General features: G+C 36.9%; 1 protein-coding gene across 9 annotated transcripts in view; it reads right to left on the reverse strand.

Moving 5' to 3' along the window:
- The window catches only part of UVRAG (UV radiation resistance associated), a 283,373-nt gene that overhangs the window by 105,847 nt on the left and 157,946 nt on the right, over positions 1-19,580 (reverse strand). For all 9 annotated transcript variants that reach the window (XM_014540397.1, XM_014540405.1, XM_014540399.1 and 6 more), the window contains one exon: positions 17,220-17,385. In XM_014540397.1, coding sequence (XP_014395883.1) covers positions 17,220-17,385 — 166 coding nt within the window. The remainder of the gene's footprint in view (positions 1-17,219; positions 17,386-19,580) is intronic.

Genomic DNA, 19,580 nt, shown 5'->3' on the forward strand with positions numbered 1-19,580 from the left:
AGGAGCAGCGAGCTAACCAGTAAGGAGTATGCAGTGGGAAGTAAGGAGCAGCGAGCCAAGCAGTAAGTAGCAAGCAGGCGGGTGGTTAGGAGCAAGGGGTCCTGGATTACGAGAGGGTGCAGGCTGGGCTAAGGGGTCCCCCCTGCTCCAAGAATTTCATGCATCAGGCCTCTAGTTGATATATAAAGGTTTTCCTTATATATTCTAGATACTGGCCCTTGGTTAATCTCTGTGCTCTAAACATCTTCTGATCTGTGGCTTGCCTTTTCATTTAGTTATAAACAAGTTTTTTAATGAAATCAAATTTATGAAACTTTTCTCTTATTATGGTCTATGCATTTCTGAGATTATTTAAAAGATCCTTTCTTAATTGAAAGCCCTGGACTATTTCAATTCTAAAAGCCTGAGTCTCTTTTCTACTAGAATGAAGTAAGATCAAAGAGTACAGGCAGAAGAGAAAGAAGTTAATGTGACTAATATATGCATTTATTCTGTGTACAGACATTTCTGAGTGACTATCATATGCAATAATTTTATGTAAACTCTCTTTTATTCTTATTTCTCTAAAGCCATTATCTTCATTTTTAGGCAAATGCAGAGGCTAATGAGATAAAAGTAACTTTTTTAAGGTGTGTTTGATGCTGAAGTTCTTTCAGAAGAGTAAAATGAGAAAGCCACAGTTTCTCCTTTCCTAACTTTAGAATATGCAATTTTTATTACTTAAATGCCAATATGGTTTATCTCTGTTAGATAATTCTATATGGAAGCAAGCATGTGTTTTAGTCAAATTAGTCATATTTATGATAACCAATCTGTGATCTAAAACACTTTATAAAGATATATTACTATGCTTCAAGTAAATTAATAAATGTATATTGATATTAACCATTTAAAGCTAATCATCTTTGAGAGTAATTTTTTAAAATATATTTTATTGATATTTTACAGAGAGGAAGGGAGAGGGATAGAGTTAGAAACATCAATCAGCTGCCTCCTGCACACCTCCCACTGGGGATGTGCCCGCAACCAAGGTACATGCCCTTGACCGGAATCGAACCTGGGACCCCTCAGTCCGCAGGCCAATGCTCTATCTACTAAGCCAAACTGGTCAGGGCTGAGAGTAATTTTTATTTTTATGTAGACTAAAGATTAAATTATAAACATATCCTTCTTTTATCTATGCCTAAAACAAAATTACTGAGCAATTTAAAGTGAAGTCTCTTATCAGGCGAAGTGAGAAACTAGAGGCTTTGGTCAACGAACGGGAAGGTACAATACCTGTTTTGGGCAGGCGTATATGTCTTGTTGCATCTAGCCTTTGCTTGGACAGCTCTCTTCCACACTCAGCAGCTCAGATACTTAGGGGCCATTTACTAGAACATGCTTTCTTCTTTACTTCCCTAGTTGTAGGACTTCCATTCAGCCAGGTTTCAGGCGGTTCTGAATGATGGTTGTTCTGTATTTTGGTTTTAATTTTGATGTGGCTGTGGGAGGTGGCGAGTACAGGCCTTCACCTATGCTGACGTCTTGGTTCTCTCAGAATAAACTGTGTTTTCTGTACTCACAACTGTAAACCTACTGTTGCCAATGCCTGAGTATTATCCCTCTGCCCCTCCACCCCTCGAGCATCACATCCAGCCTCTCCTCTGATGTGAGTAAACGGCAAACCAGAAAAGCAGTTAAGTTCAAGTTGGGGTCACATGTCAGAGTCATCTGGTTTTCTTTTTTACCCCACTGTCCCGTTACATTACTGTATTTTAATTTAGTTGGTTGCAGAAAGCCGAGATGACAATAATACTAGGGAAGACTTCCTCGTCCAGATAATAACATCAGCACCATAAAAGCACACTTCATTAAAAACAACACACACAACAATACGCTTCAAGTGTCAGCGATGAAATAGCTGTGACTCATTTTCCACATTCCCCCTCTCTCAGTCGAATGCCTAATCTTCATAAGGTGTTCATTTCCTGTCTCACCCAGCAACCCCACCTGCACTTTTATTTTGTTGATCTCTCCTGCCTAAATTTCCATGGGGATCCCTTATTTTAAAACATGCTCTTTCCTCTCACTCCTGAACACAACCCCATCAACGCTGTCGCCTGTGCCTTGGATTACAATAGGCACAGAAGTTAATAGCTTGCCATGGTCCTGAGGGACTGTATGAAATAATGATGATCCTGGCCAGAACATCTAGAGTTAAAACTATGAGCTACAGTATGGAGTGTCAGATTACCTAATAGCATTTGCAAAAACTGAACATCCCTTTTGCTCTCCTATTCAATTCAAGAAATATTTTATTGAGTGTCTACACAATACAGGTCTCTCTGCAAAGCAGTGGAGTAAATTAAGATGTAGTTTCTATACTGAAAATATTTTGACAAGAATCAGACAAATAACTCTAATACACCACTCATATCACTGTTAAAATGAAATGAGTGTATATATAATCACACTTCATTTCTGAGAATTGTTGATAGGATTACAGAAGGCTATAGGAGTCCAGCAAACTATGGGAAATCAAGTTTTAGATAATAAGGGAAGGGCCTTATGTTCATCCACAATTTTGATCCTAGGGAAGGCATTCCAAGTAAGCAGTATAGCATGGACCAAGAGTATCAAAGTGGGAAATAATGTGATGTGTTTGGAAAACAATAGTTTGACTGAGCATAGGTTATAAACTAAAAGAAAACTAGTACAAGACAAAAAAAGTAGTAGGCCAGGCAGGGAACTATGTAGTTGGAACATGCTCAACATTCCTTTTAAGAATAAGGGCTTCAGCATTCACTATGTAACAGCTTCTAAGACACACTTGCTTAACTCATTAGTAGGCATCAGGCAGTGAATGCCCTGAGTACTTGCAGTGAAAGAGACAAGCCTTCAGACCAGCAAAAGCTTTTTTCCCTGAACTGTGGGAAACCTCATCAGTCCTCTGCATTTACACCGCTCACTAAAGGATGATGTACCTCATGGCATTATGACAAAAGGAAACTTCACACTATGCCGCTGGGTTGCATTTAAAATTTTCCTTAACCTTCTCTTAGGCCCACCTTTCCTTTAAGCACCTAGAAATAGTAAGAAGAATTACAAGGCTGCTGGGAATTCCTGTTGTAAAACTCAATGTATACATAATGGTTGCAAAATTTTATTGAGCATATTCTATATGCCAAACACTGTGCATTATTTAATACTCATGTTAATCTAGTGGAATAGGTATTGTACGAGGTGAACCAAGACTCAGAGAGGACATTACCACAGTCACTCAGTGACACCAACATAACTCCAAAGTCCTAAATAATTAAAAATATAAAACAAACTCCACCAAGTATAAACAAGCCGAGGCAAGAAAGAAGGAAAGAGGGGCATTTTACATTGTACTTTTCAGAGAGAGAGAAAAAGTCAAGTGAACCAACTGATAAATGGGAGAAGAGGGGCATTTTACATTGTACTTTTTAGAGAGAAAAAGTCAAGTGAACCAACTGATAAATGGGATTTAAATAATTAACATTTTCAATGAGAACTTAACGTAGTGACTCTGCTTAACATATATGGATTCACATCACGTCATTTTTCACTGGGGGCCTTTCCCTAAATTAGGAAAAGGGGTCTTTTTCAGACACGAACTCATTTTGATAAACACATTTCTTACACCTCCTTAATGCTTGCTTAAAAGTACCCACTACAATAAGCGCACCATCTTCTGGGCTTGCTTTCCTCAGTGGGCCATATCAGAGGGAATGCTTATAACTTGTGATATGACCTCACTTCATCTTTCAACCTGCTTCTTCTTCATTTGTGAAATGAAAAATTAATCCTATGACCTAGTAATCTTCTGTCTTGTTCTAAAACACACTCTACAATTCTGCACGAGCATATGTTTTTTTTTTCATCTTCATGCCTGTCCCATGGTGTATCCTTAGGTAGTTCTAATGGAATCGAACTATAGACTTTTATTGTCTTATTCTAAAACACAGTCTACAATTCTACACGAGCATATGTTTTTTTTTCATCTTCATGCCTGTCCCATGGTGTACCCTTAGGTAGTTCTAATGGAATCGAACTATAGACTTTTGGGAGTTTTTACATGAACAGAGATTTTTCAATTAGGTCACATTCCTGTAATCAAATGGCAAATATAAAAGACTTAATAATTTCATTCATTTCAGTAATATTAGTCACCCTAGAAAATATTTGATTATACTTTTAAGTTGCACAGCAAGGAAAAACAGAAAGCCAAAGCAGTGGTCTACCCATTGCCTCAAGTCATCACATTCATTGTTCAGTTTTAAGGAATTGAGGTCTTGGCTCCTGAGTGCTCTAAATGCCTGCATTTGAGTAACAACCTATAATAAAATGAAGATGAAAGGTTATAAGAAATGTTCAAGTTTACAGGATAAACAGTAGAAGAGTTGAAAACGTAAGCCTAAGCACACGTAAAAATCTCCCACTTCTGGAACGAAGCCATCAGATTTCATTGGCTGCCATGAAAGCAAACAGATGCTGATTTAGTGAAAACAGCAACCATTTCTGAACCCAACAGCTTGATTAACAAACAGAAGCTGAAACCTTTTATAGAAAGGAATCTATAATTCTAAATATAAGATGCTGTCAACAGGTGTTTAAGTATGCCTGAAGCAGGTAATAACATAAATGAGGAGTCAGAATTACATCAGTCTGAAAACGCTTATGTTTTCAATATAAGCCTTATGCCAACAAAATCCCAGGTGCCAGTCACTATTCCTATAGAGAATTCACTTCTCATACAAATAATGTATTCTAACTCTTCAAGAAGACATCATTTGGGGGGAAAAGTATCATTCACTTATGCAAGAAGGTAATGTTGCCAGGCCAGAGGGGTAGGCTGAAGGAACACAGAGACGGGGGAATCTGTCTGCTCACTGCCACTCGGCAAATTCCTTTGTCTCTTCATTCATGGCAAAATGCAACCTAGTTATGCTGAAGGGGAAGCTCCATAAACTTCCAGACATGCAAAGGTGGCTGCAAGAAAAATAAAGACTCAAAACCACAGGCTCAGGGACCTCGCTGTCTGGCCAGTCTCTTTATAGATAAGTGTGCATGACTGCCTTATGTATCCAGTCACAAAAAAAGGTGGCAGATCATTAAAGCACACCATTCCTTCTCTCGTTAGCATCACATGCACATGCAATGACGAGGATCTGGACCCAATATTATCTGGTTTTGGACACATCACAATCTTCTTGTACTCTACAGTTTCTGTATCTTATAAAAATCAGTCAATCAAGTAAAAAAGGCAACTCCTGGGGTTTTAGTCAAGATCGTCCATAGGAATAAATATAAGTACAAAAATAATCAAGAAAATGGGAAAAGCAGCATTAACATTTCTCTAGGTTCCAGTAATCCCACTACAGAAAAATAGCTGACCATCTTTTAGGGATTTGTAAAAGCCTTGTATTGAACAGGCCAAGCACTTTCAGAAGTGCCTGCCAATTATACCACCCCTTATTTCTCCTTCGGAGACTAAAACAAAAAATTTCAGACCTCTTTTGAGGGCTTGAAAAAGCCATATGCTCTGACCAGCTATGTGCTAGCTCAATGACTGTCTCACTGATCCATTCTGAATGTATTATCTAACAGACAGTTAAGCAGCACAAGAGCAATGACTAATACATTTCATTTTAAAAAATCACTTTAAAACCTACTTTTCAGTCCTCAGTGAAAGAAGAAATAGGGGGAAAAGAACATTGCAGCTGGACTCTGGTTACATTCCTTCGTGTTTTGTGGTCTGTGCCTCAAAATGAAATGCAGCAAAGATTTCAGAGTTTCCCTTTACAGTGTGCAGGTGCACAAGAAATGATTTAGGCAAGGCAGCAGTCCAGACCTGTGTTTCAAACAGGCCAGACAAAGGAAAGAACAAGTCCCCCAAACCACAGCAAAACTGGCTACAGAGGGCTTTGAACTCTAATATTTCACATGCCAACAGGCAAATGAGGCAGCTAATCAGAGAGGGCAGAGGCTGAGGATTCCTAGGTGTATTACATTAAGTATAATTTGTCCAATGAGTCATTCAATTCGTATTTCCCATCTCCCATGAAGACCTGATTCCACCTAATACCCTGGAAAGGTTTACATCAAACTGACAGGAGAAAAGAAAACCATGTCTAATCTGCTCTTTTGGTGATACAGGCTAAGAATAACTAAGAGGTTGACTCAGTCAACAAGAATAATCAATAAAAGTATTTTTATATATTTATGCATCTATGTTGTTCCAAAAAGGCTTTCAAGTGCTTTATTAAAGTGCATAAAACCAGCCAAAGAATTTGATAGTTCATAAAATCTAAGACAGATAAATGCTATCTATCATAATGTGACATGCCACTAATTGTAAGGTGCATTTCATTTTTAGCAATATTAAAATGTCAAAAATATGTATATAGAATCAATAAAATACAATATGTGTTTCAGTAGAAGGGGGAATATAAAGTTATTTCACAAAAATGCAATTCCTGTGGTTCTACTGGCTGCCAAAAAAAGCGGGTAACATAATCACCTAAACCTAGCTGCCCTCCCAGATTGCTTAGGAAAATCAATCAATCAATAAACAAATTATCACTACTACTCATACTGGGGCACACCACTTGGAGTTGTTCACATGTTAAGCTATTCCTTCACAAATTAGAGTGCAGAAGAAAGAATATTTATCATTCTGAGGACACCCTTCCTTCAAACTCCCAAAGTGATTTTCCTACATAACTAATATTTTAAGTCATCATGCACAAATTTGACAAAAATCTAGAAAGAGAGTTAGTTTTTATTAATATGGAACCTAGGGAAGGTTGGGAGGGGTGATCATTCTCCACAAAACTACAAGATAATCTTTGTCAAAGACATATCTGGTCATGGTGTTCTCTTATTTAAAATCATCTAGGGTTTCCTTTATCTCTTATAAGGAACGTTTTTCATCATTAAACAAACGGAATGAGGTCAGTGAAAATGATGGAGTAGGTAGATCTGAGGACTTGAGCTTCCAGGGATACATTAAAAAATAATAATAAGCAAAAACTAACAGAATCAACTTTGACAAAACTCTGGAAAATAGTCAAAGGTTTATTACAACAATCAGGTGAAGTTGAACCAAGGAAAAGGAAACTCAAAGTCAGGAGGAAAGTTTTGGAGCATTTTTACCTACCCTGCCTCCAACTCCCTCTTTAGCTCAGCAGTAGTCTCAAAGACAGCAGCCTACATTCCAGTGTGGGGCCCTCATCTCTGGTTCTTTTTTATTATACAAAAAATTGTGTAGGTCTGTTCTAACTTGTCTAGGAACTACCTAAAGGACTAATGCAAGGTGCCCGCCTTTGTTTTGCCTAGTCAGAACTCACTCAAAGGTGAAAAGCAGGGTACTGTGTTGAAGATGTATGACAAACAAACGACCCAGAGCCTTGCCGTGCAAAAGATTAAGGCTGAGACATACAACAGACTACCTGAAGCCTGGGAGGAAAGGGTGGGGAGAGTTTCTTTGAGAAATTAGGGCATTCAAAAGTGCCTATAGACCCTGGGGAACACAGAAGCTACTCATATGCCCAGAACAGGATGCATGCTCAGAAAAGGTCTGAGAAGACCCGAGGCTTTCACCTCTGCCGATCGCTAACCTACCTGCAAGCATTAAGTCTCAGGCCTTAAGGTTGAAATGGGAGGAAACGAGACAGTTACTCAAAGCTGCATAAAGAATAAAGAACTCTAATAAAGGTAAGTATACAGGTAAATAAAAAAGGCAGTATTATGGGAACATCCTATATAATAAAGAGGTAATATGCAAATTGATCCTCACGCAGTAATGCCATCACAAGATGGCAGCACGCACAGTGGGGGTGGGGCAGTGGGGGTGGGGCCGGCAGCCGCTCAGCATGGCTTCCGCCAGGGTTCCTGTGGCCCCGCGGGGGCGCGGGAGTCCCAGCAGCTGCTTCGCACAACTTCTGCTGGGGTTTCCATGGCCCCATGTGCACGCTTCGGGGGCAGGGCCCGGCAGCCGCTGCGCATGGCCTGGAGGTGGGGCATCGGGGCAACACTCCAAGACTCGGGGTGATCCCATGGCACGGGGAGCGGGGGAGTTAAGGAGGGGGGAGGGGTCCCGGGTCTCGTGGGATTTCGTGTGACGGGTCACTAGTAATGTATAAAGATGTAATTTGTCACAATAACAACAACATAAATGTGGGAGGACAGGTGTAGAGGAGCAGTTTTTATATGCTATTGAAGCTAAGTAGGTATCAATTCAAATTAGATTGTTATAAATAATAAGATGTAAATTATAATTTGCAGAGTAACCAATAAGAAAATATCTTTAAAATATACTGAAAAGGATGAGAAGATAATCAATATGGTACACTACAAAAATCCATTAAGAAAATAAAAAGAGGCAGTAATGGAGGAAATGAGGGAACAGAGCAGAAAACATTACCTTAGACAAAAAAGTTATAAGAAATATGGAAAACAAATAGAAAAATGGCAGAAGTCCTTCCATACCACTAATTATACTAAGTATAAACAGATTAAACTCTCCAATCAAAAGGCAGAGAGATTGGCAGAATGAATAAAACACATGATCCAACTACATGCTCCCTAGAAGAGACTCATTTTAAATCCAAAAACACAAATAGGTTCAAAGTGAAAAGATGGAAAACATATTCTATGTAAATAGTAACCAAAAGAGAGCTGGGGTGGCTATACTCTATCAAACATTCATCAATAAGAAATAACAATTAAAAACATATGCACCATACAATAGATGCCAAAATGTATACTTATAACAATCTAATTTGAATTGATACCTACTTAGCTTCCATAGCATAATAAAAACTGCTCCTCTACACCTGTCTTCTACCTTTATGTTGTTGTTATTGAAGCTAACATTGACAAATGAAGGAAGAAGTGGTTCTACAATAATGTTGGAGAGTTTAATATCCCACTTTCAATAATGTATCTAGACAGAAGATTAATAAGGATATAGAGGACTTGGCAACACTATAAACCACCTAACCTAACACACACATATAGACACTGCATCTAACAACAACAGAATACACATTCTTCTCAGATGCATGTGGAACATTCTCTAGGATAGACCACAAAACAAGTTAGACCACAAACAAGTATTAATAAATTTAAAAAATATTGAAATTATACAAACTATCTTCTCCATCCCAATGGAATTAAACTAGAAATCAATAATGAAACAAAAACTAGAAAATTCACAAATAAGTGAAAATTAAACAAACTCTCTTAAGCAACCAACGGATCAAAGAAAAAATTGCAAGGGACATTAGAAAATAGTGAGAGACAAATGAAAATAAAAACACAACATACCAAAATTTATGAGATGTAAAAACTTATAGGTATAAACACTGACATAAAAACCATATCATATCAATAACCTCACTTTACATCCAAAGGAACAGAAAACAAAATCCAAAGCTAGAAGAATAAATAATAATAAAGATTAGAGTGGAGATAAACAAGACAGAGGACAGAAAAACAATAAGAGAGAATCAACAAAACCAAAAATCAATCCTTTGAAAAGGTCAACCTAACTAACAAACTTTTAGCTAGATTAAAAAAGGGAGGCATAAATAACTAAAATCAGAAATTAAAATGGAGACATTCTTAAAGATCTTACAAAATTGAAAGGAATTATTAAAAAAATACTACAGACAGAGACATCGTAAGAAAACTATAGACCAATTTTCCTCATAAATATAGATGCAAAAGTCTTCAATGAAATACTAGCAAACTAAATCCAATGGCATTGAAAGGCCTTTTTTTTTTTTTCCTGTGCAAAACAGAAAAAAGGATCCTAAAATTCATATGGAATTACGAGAGCCCTAAATAGCCAGAACAGTGTTGAAAAGGAAAAACAAAGTTGAAGGATTCACACTTCTCAATTTCAAAACTGATTGTGGTGGTGGTGTAAGTACAGACATATAGACCAATGGACTACAAATGAGAGTCCAGAAAAAAACAACAACAACTATGGCTAATTGATTTTTAACAAATATGCCAAGGATATTCAATGGGGGAAAATAGTCTCTCCAACAAATGGTGCAGAAACAACTGGAAATACAAATACAAAACAATGAAGTTGGACCCCTACCTCATAACATATACAAATAGTAACTCAAAATTCATCAAAGACTAAAATATAAAATGATTAAACTATTACAAGAAAACTCTTCAAGATGTTGGATTTGACCATCGATTTTAGATATGAAACCAAAAGCATTTTCAAACAAAAAAGATAGACAAAATACATCTAATCAAAATTTAAATTTTTTGTGCATCAAAGGACACTCTAAAGGTAGTGAAACACCTGTTTTAATTGCTTTGTATTCACTCCATTGATAAGAGAGGGATTACTGCCCTAGGGTTATGGGAATGGTTGAACATCTGACAGTGGACATCGGACACTGGATAGGTGAAACTGAGAGCACGTTAGTAGTCACATATACTCATAGCCCAGGGAAGGACATCTTATGCCATGTAGGGTCACATAGCTACAACTGGGAACATAGTGTGAAATTAATAAACAAAAACCTCATTTAAAATGGAGTCAGAAGGCTAGAAGAGAGAACTCTCATGCATGTCTCATGTAAGGTACACTGCTGACTCCAACAGGAAGAGAGGTAGGTATCTTGCATCTCCAACAGGAAGTGATACATTATACCTCAGCAGAGGAAGAAAAGATTCCTCCTTGTCCAGTAACAGCTCAACCAATGGGAGACTGCCATAACTCAGCCAAAAGTCACTATACTTCCAATTTTCAGTTTGCTCCAATGGACTCCTCATTTACAACAGCCCCCCCCCCCGCTCCCCCCCGCCTATATTAAAAACAGTTTCTCTCCTTTGTTTCTCTGGACTTGCACATGATTCAACATTAGACCACATGTCCTACATTGCAGTTCTTTGCTGTACCTGAATAATAAACCCATTTTGCTGGAGAGGTATCTGGCTGTCTATTTGTTTAAGATCAACATTATTGAACAACTAGAAACCGTGAGAGGCAAGTTTTGTAGTATCAAAAGGATGTAGTGATGACTGGTTCCTATGGGAAAGAGGATGTGATTGGTTTGTTTCCATAATTTCCAGCTGGCAAAGAACTGAAATTCACTACTCAGGGATCAGCAGGAACTACACCTGCTTATTGGTGGATAAGGAAGGTTGTTTGAATAGAGGAACTTGTCCACAGGAGAAGAGTGGATCAGGGCTACTCAAGGCCCTCTTGGTTTCACCAGATAAGCAAGGCAGCAGATAATACTGCACTTAATTTTAGGCCTTAAAATGTAACAATTCTGAGGACAGGAAAAAATACTTGCAAATGATATGTCTGATAAAGATTTAATATCCAGAATTCATAAAGAAGGCTTACAACTCAACAACAAAAAAGATGAACAACCCAATTTAAAAATGGGCAATGGGCCTGGATAGTAATTTCTCCAAAGAGATATATAAATGGCCAGCAAGCATATGAAAAAGTGCTCAACATCATTAATCATTAAGGAAATACAAATCAAATTCACAATGCTATATCACTTCAAACCAGGGAACATAAACTGATGTAGTAGCTGCTGTGGAAAAGTTTTGTGGTTCCTCAAAAAGTTAAACATAGAATTACCATATGACTCAGCAACTCCACTCTAAGATATGTATGCAAAACAATTGAAAATGGATACTCAAACAAATACTTCTACATGAGTGTTCATAGCAGCACTATTCTCTAACCAAAAAGTAAAAATAACCCAAATGTCTATCAACAGATGAATGGTTAAACAAAATGTGGTATATACATTCAATGGAGTATTATTCAGCTACTAGAGGCCCGGTGCACAAAAATTTGTGCACTCGGGGTGGGGGGTCCCTCAGCCCGGCCTGTGCCCTCTCGCAGTCTGGGACCCCCTCGGTGGATGACCACCTGCTGGCTTAGGCCTGCTCCCGGGGGATTGGGTCTAAGATGGCAATCAGACATCCCTCTGGCAGCCTGGCAGCCCACGGGGGATGTCCACTTGCCAGCGGGGAGCAGGCCTAAGCTGCAGTCGGACATCCTTAGCGCTGCTGAGGAGGCAGGAGAGGCTACCACCACCACCGCTGTACTGGCAGCCATCAGCCTGGCTTGTGGCTGAGCAGAGCTCCCCCATGTGGGAGCACACTGACCACCAGAGGGCAGCTCCTGCATTGAGTGTGTGCCCCCTGGTGGTCAGTGTGTGTCATAGTGACCAGTCATTCCCAGTCTTTCTGCTGTTAGGGTCAGTTTGCATATTACCCTTTTACTATATAGGATAGAGGCCTGGTGCACGGGTGGGGGCCAGCTGGTTTGCCCTGAAGGGTGTCCCAGATCAGGGTGGGGGTCCCACTGGGGTGCCTGGCCAGCCTGGGTGAGGGGCTGATGGCTGTTTGCAGCTGGTCACACCCCATTCAGGGTGGGGGACCCCACTGGGGTGCCTGGCCGGCCTGGATGAGGGGCTGATGGCTGTTTTCAGGCTGGCCACACCCCCTTCAGGATGGAGGTCCCCACTGGGGTGCCTGGCCAGTCTGGGTGAGGGGCTGAGGGCTGTTTTTAGGCTGGCCAGCGACTGAAGCTTCCAGCCTCTCCTTTTTTTCTTTTTCTTTTTTATTCTGAGATTTATTTACCTTCTATAATTGAAACATTGTTGCCATCACTGGCACTCCCAGCTCTGAGGCCGCGGCAGGCTGAAAGCAGGTATCTGGGGTTTGTTTAGCTTCTATAATTGAAACATTGTTGCTTTTGGAGCTCAGAGCCAGGCCGTGGCAGGCGGGGGGCCTTGGCTTCCTCCATCACTGAAGCAAGCAAGCCTCATGTTCGCTTCAGCTGCGTGGCTGCCGGCCGCCATCTTGGTTGGCAGTTAATTTGCATATCGCCCTGATTAGCCAATGGGAAGCGTAGCGGAGGTACGGTTAATTACCCTTTCTGTCTTTTATTCGATAGGATAATAGTGAATAAAGTACTAATGATGCTACAATGTGGATATACCTTGAAAACATTAGACTAAGTGAAAAAAACCTTAACAGAAAGGTCACATATTGCATGATTTTATTTATATGAAATATCTGTAATTGGTAAATCCATACAGACAGAAAGCAGATGATAGGTGCCTGAGGCTGAGGAAACGGGGTGCAGGTTGGGGAGATACAGGTGACAGTTTAATGGGGTTTTCTTGTGGGGTGATGAAATGTTTTGGAACTAGAGGAGTTGGTGGTTCCATAACATTGTGAATATATTAAATGCCACTGAATTGTACACTAAAAAGTTAATCTTATGTGAATTATACTTCAATTTTTTAAAACAAGAAAAGAAATTATACCCATATCCCCTTCTGTCAAACATATACATTTCAGACTCTCTTTAAATGTTTTTAAAATTTAAAAGAACACTTGGGTTATAAACTAATCAACTGATGTCTTTGAAAGGCACTGGCTTATACTATACATGTACTCCCTGCTCACCACTTACCATCTGAGAGTCACTGTCCCAGATACAGCACTAAATTATTCCATTGGGGCCCACCTTTCCTGCCTTTGCTCTTGCAGTTTCCTATATAGAGTAGAGGGCATTCAATTCTTCATGCCCATGGACACAACAATCTCTCAATCTACAACAGGAGATCTCAACTTTAACTGCACATCAGAATCACTTCCGGGAACGTTTAAAAAATAAACACCTCATGTCTGGGCTCCATCAACTGAATCGGAATTTCTAGGGGAGAGGCCAAGAATCTGGAGGTTAGGAGGTCATTTTCAAAACTTCCCAGATGACACTAGTGTATAGCAGTCAGGGTTGAGAATAACTTAGCTAGAATATTTTATAACCACTTCCCTTTAGCCAAGTGTAGTGCTTTCTAAACTCCAATCATTCTTGTATCAGTTTTGGAAAGTTCTGTTTTTCTAGAAATTTATCCATTTCATTTGAATTTCAAACTTATTAGCATAAAGTTGTTTATAAGATCTTATCTTTTAATGTCTGTATATCTGTAATGACACCTTTTTTTCTTCACTTATATTAGTTATTTTGCCTGTCTCTTCTCTTTCTCAATAGTCCTCCCTGAGGGCTTATCAATTCCTAGCTGTTTCAGACTAGAACTTTTGCCTGTATTATTTTTTAAGGTACATTTGTCCATTTAATTTCTGCTCTTATCTTATTATTTCTTTCATTATACTTTCATAGGACTTAACTACCTCTTCTTTCTCTAGATGTTTCAGGAGACTTAGATGATTAATTTTCACATCTTTCTTTTTTTCTAATATATGCAATTGAGGGTATAAATTTCCCTCTGAGCAAAGATTTAGCTGCACCTTACAAAGTTTCATATGCTGTATTCTCATTATTGATTTCTAATAAATTCCACTGTGGTCAGTAAACATATTATGAATTACTTTAATCTTATGAAATTTGTTGAAGCCCAGCATAATCAATTTTAGTAAATGTCCCAAGTGTGTCTGAAAGGAATGTATATCCTATAATCTTTGGTGCAATATTTTTTACCTATAACTTAGATCAAGCTTACTAATTGTTCTATTCAGATCTTTTAGATTCTGATTTTTTTTGTCTGCTTATTCTAACAGTTAAAGAAAGGAAATTTAAAGTCCTCTCTGCTATGACTGTGGATTTCCTTGTAGTTCTGTTAACTTTTATCTAAATATTTGCAGTTATGGCTGTAAAATATATATATTTTACTTATTTTGCTAATTTCCTGAGAGGTATCCCAGTGACCTAAAAGAGTTTTACAACTTATAAAAGTGCTTATTAGTCTCCATAGTGTCATTTACACAGTAGGGAAAAAAATGGTTCATTATCTCACAAACATACATTACAAACAAAGAAATTAATAGTTGCAATGACATTTTTGATTACTTAAAACTGGGTTACAATAAAAGGAGGGTTTCTAAAGTGAAATTTATCTGAAGAAAGACAAACATTATCATCCAATATTTTCTTTTTTCCTAATTTTTTTCAAAAAAAGTATTCATCTATAAAACTACATATATATTTGGAATTGACTGTATTATCATAAAATGTCCCACTTAATTGCCTTAAATTTCACTGTCTGAATACTAGGGTTCCCTTTTCTCCACATCCTCACCAGCACTTATTTGTTGATTTATTGATGGTAGCCATTCCTCATTGTGGTTTTAATTTGCATCTTTCTAATGATTAGTGACATTGAGTATTTTTTCATAGGTTTATTCAGCCTGACAATATTTATTAACATTTACATTTAATGTAATTACAGAATAAGTTTGAGTTCATATCTACAGATTTACTATTTGTTTAGGTTTGAAATTAATGTTCATTTTCCTTTCTTTTCTTGCCTTTGTTTGGATTAATCAAGTATTTAATTTTTTTCCATTTATCTCCCCATCTCCCCTATTAATTTTTTGCTTGTACAAAATAACTTTTAATGGTTATGAGATTATAACATGTATCCTTGATTTATTAGAGTCTAATATAAGTTAGGATTTTACCAAAATCCAGATAATACTAGGATCTTAGAACACTTTAACTCCATTTCTACTTCCCAACTTTTGTGTTACTCATGCATTACAATTCTAAATATATTATACTTAATAAGATATTCCCCTTTTCTTTTTAGTCTAAATTCATTTAGAAATACTCATATTTACTCTTTGTTCCTTCTTGCATTTCCAAATTTCTGTGTGAGATTATTTTTATTCTGCTTTTAGGTATTTCCACTTAGTATAGGTATTTTCTCAGTTGTGATGGTCTGAAATGTTTTTATTTTTGCCTTTACTTTTGAGGGATATATTCACTGAATATAGAATTCTAAATTGGCAATATTGTTCTATAGTACTTTTAAAATGTCATTGCATCAGCTTCTGGCTCTCAATGTTTCTATTGAGAAATTAGCTTTCAGTCTTATTATTGCTCTTTTGACACTTAGCCTGTCTTTTTTCCTAAGTACTTTTAATATTCTCACTTGTTCTTTGGTTTACAGCTGTTTCACAATAATTTCCCTAAGTACTTTGGCTCTGTATTTACTCTATGCTATATTTAATGTTTCTTGAATTCATAGCTTGATGCCTCATCAATTTGAAAAATGCTGTCTTTAATTCTTAAAATATTGCATTTATCCTGTGTGCTCTTTTTTCTTCTCTATGACTCCAATTATAAGTATATAAGCTCTTTTGGTTGTGTCCTACACATGTCTAGCATATTTCTATACAATACATCTTTTTTGTTTTTTTGTGCTTTGGTAAGGATATTTTCTACTGACATATCCTCCAGTTTACTAATCCATTTTTCAGATATGTACAATCTGTTGTTAAGTCTCTCATTCTTTTTCTGGTTGTCTTTCTGATAAATCTTTTACCTCTTTCATTTGTTGACTAACAGGAAAGAAGTACTATATGAATATTTGCAGAATTATTATACTTGTCCTCACAAAAGCAAATTAAACTTAAATGAGTCAATTTTGCAATCATTAGCAACTTTAACAAGTGTAGGAGTAGGTCCATTACAATCTAAATGAATGAATGACTATATTCTATTTAAAAGAAACAGAACTGGTGCAGCCACTGTGGAAAACAGTATGGAGTTTCCTCAAAAAACTAAAAATGGAACTCCCATTTGACCCAGTGATCCCACTTCTAGGAATATATCTCAAGAAATTAGAAACACCAATCAGAAAGGATATATGCACCCCTATGTTCATAGCGGCACAATTCACCATAGGTAAGATTTGGAAACAGCCTAAGTGCCCATCAGCAGATGAGTGGATTAAAAACCTGTGGTACATATACAGAATGGAATACTATGCTCGGTAAAAAAGAAAGGAATTCTTACTACTTGCAACAGCATGGATGGAACTGGAGACCATTATGCTAAGCGAAATAAGCCAGTCAGAGAAAGATAAATATCACATGATATCACTCATTTATGGAATATAATGAACAACATAAACTGATGAACAAAAACAGATCCAGAGACAGAGAAGCATCGACAACAGGGGGGTGAGGGCATGAGTAGGAGGGGGAGGAAATGGGGGGGATAAGGACACCTTAATCAATAAAGAAATTTAAAAAATAAATAAATAAAAGAAACAGAATTTTACAAAGTATATATAAAAATTACCACAATCTAAGTCACATTTTATGTTTTTAATATACTCCATGTTTTATACTGGCTTGATATTAAAAATATATTTTAAAAAGATACTTACTCTCTCTCCTTTTCTGTCAGCTTGTCATTGATATTATCTTTGATTGTTGATCTAGATCCCTTATGAATTATAGGATATCTGAGGGGCACTTGCAGGAAAAAGGAAATCATGGAGACCAAATGTGCAGTGTAACCAAGGGCAACAGCAATGCTTCCATCATCTTTTGCTGTAGATTAAAAGCAGAAGAAAACAATTATTTACCTTCTAAATGTAGCTATGAGATCATAATGAATCAATTTCAAAGGAGATTTTATTAAGAAATAACTGGTAAATAAAATATTAATCTTATCTAAATTACATAGTTTACATTTATAATCTTAAACTCAATTATACATTTATATTATAAACTTAACTCAATTATATGAATTTTAGACAAATCTAAACACACTTTAAATTTACTTTACTATATTTAAAACTATTTCCCAATAATTAATGTGGTGAGATTAACATTTGATATATATTTAAAGAATTCTTAATATATTCAAATATTCATTACTTCCTTTCCCAGCATTTTTAAAGGTAGAAATGATAGTTGAGTCTATTATACAATGTGAAAGTTAGTTTCAAAGGTTTAAAGATAACTCATTATATAAGCACTGTACATTTTATTCATTAACAACTTATAAGCAATATAGTTGTGCTGCTATACTACTATACAGCATTACGAATTCTAATATGAAGTGAAATAGCATAATCTTTTATAGGGTATGTTCTCAATATTCATAAAGATAGTGTTGCATAAATAAGTTGATAAGGTTTGAAATATAATAAGGGGGGAAATGTTTTAAATAGTAAAAGCGAAAAACTAAAAAGCCACAGTTAATATATCCTATTTATGTAATTAAATGGAAGCAACTGTTGAAAAATGCATGCATCCTCCAGTCAAACATAAGTAACTGTCTTTTAAGAAGTCACAGAATTATATTTTTAACTCACCAACCAGATTTCTGCTACCACCTACCAAGTGATAATCAATTAGGCACTCAAAACAGAGTAATACAACAAAAAGTTTAAACTTGACACAGGAGGGAGAAAAAAGTAACTGCTTGATATATGGTATTCCCAAAATACTTAAAAAATTTCACACACAAACACACACACACGTGCACATATACTAAAAGATTTCACACATCATCTGGAATACCTCCAACCAAAGAAAGGCTGAAATACTTGAGATGGCCTTGGCTTGAATATTTCCTGATTTCTAAGCGTACATTTAACTTCAATTATTAGTAATATTATTCACATTCTTCTTTTATATTTATACTTAGTTATCTAAGCATTATCTTCTTGTTGTAGGAATGCCATTATACTAGTAGCCATCTAGTCCTCAGTGAATTCTCTACCCTTGACTGCCATAGCAGACCCTTGGTTTCTCTTGAATCATATTATAAAAATAGGTAACTTTTATGATATACTTTTCTTCCACCAGAATTGACCATAATACTTTATTTGTGACAGTCCTTCATTCATCAATAATTACTAAACTGGGGACTTTTTATATGCTATGTCATTCATTTTGCAGCTTAAGAAACTAAGGCTCAAAGAAGGTAAGAAACCTGTCCAAGTAATACGGCTAGTCTACAGGTGACTTGACACTGTCTCTGTCCTCTAGGCAGTCTAGCATACTGTCCCAGAACTTAACTGTGGAATAAATTTTTTAACTTGAAAGCCTAGAACATATCAAGCATATGACACACATGTACCACCTGAGTTTCTTTGCTCTTTTCTATGAATGGCAAAGAACATATAAAAAGTCTGTGAGTCCTCAGTGGCTTGTATAGTACCAGACAGAGAATGGACTTCTCAACCAATGTTTGATGTTCTCTCAAATCAAACTGATGAAAAAAAATATCAAACAGCATTCATTTCAACTGACAGTTCTGAGTCATGTCCTAACTGACTAGAATCCTATTTTTATTCCTATTTTTAAAGACCTTGTCCTCTTGCCCCAGTCCCACCCAAGTACCTTGAATACCGCAGCACTCTGCTTCTATTGAAATCTGTATATCACACTACCTTTGAGATTAACATTACATTACACTGTAAAGTCATCACATTTACAATTTAATCATGTAACAGAGTTAGGAGAGACCTTAAAAACCACTGAGTCTAATGCTATCCATTTAGAGATGAAAAGAAAACAAGATCTAGGTCATATAAGTTGATTAGTCAAAGCTATACAGATAAAAACCATGAGTGATGGAATGAGAGGGAGAACTGTGCCTATACCCAGGCCCCCAAAATATCTATCTGTGGAGTCACAGCTGGAATGTTGAGCTGCATCAGAGGTTGCTGAATCTGTAACGAGGCTTATCAAACATAAAATACCCAAGGACTTGGTCTTTAAGAGCCTTCTTT

This window comes from Myotis brandtii, unplaced genomic scaffold, assembly GCF_000412655.1.
Source record: "Myotis brandtii unplaced genomic scaffold, ASM41265v1 scaffold244, whole genome shotgun sequence".
In the NCBI taxonomy this organism is placed as follows: Eukaryota; Metazoa; Chordata; class Mammalia; order Chiroptera; family Vespertilionidae; genus Myotis; species Myotis brandtii.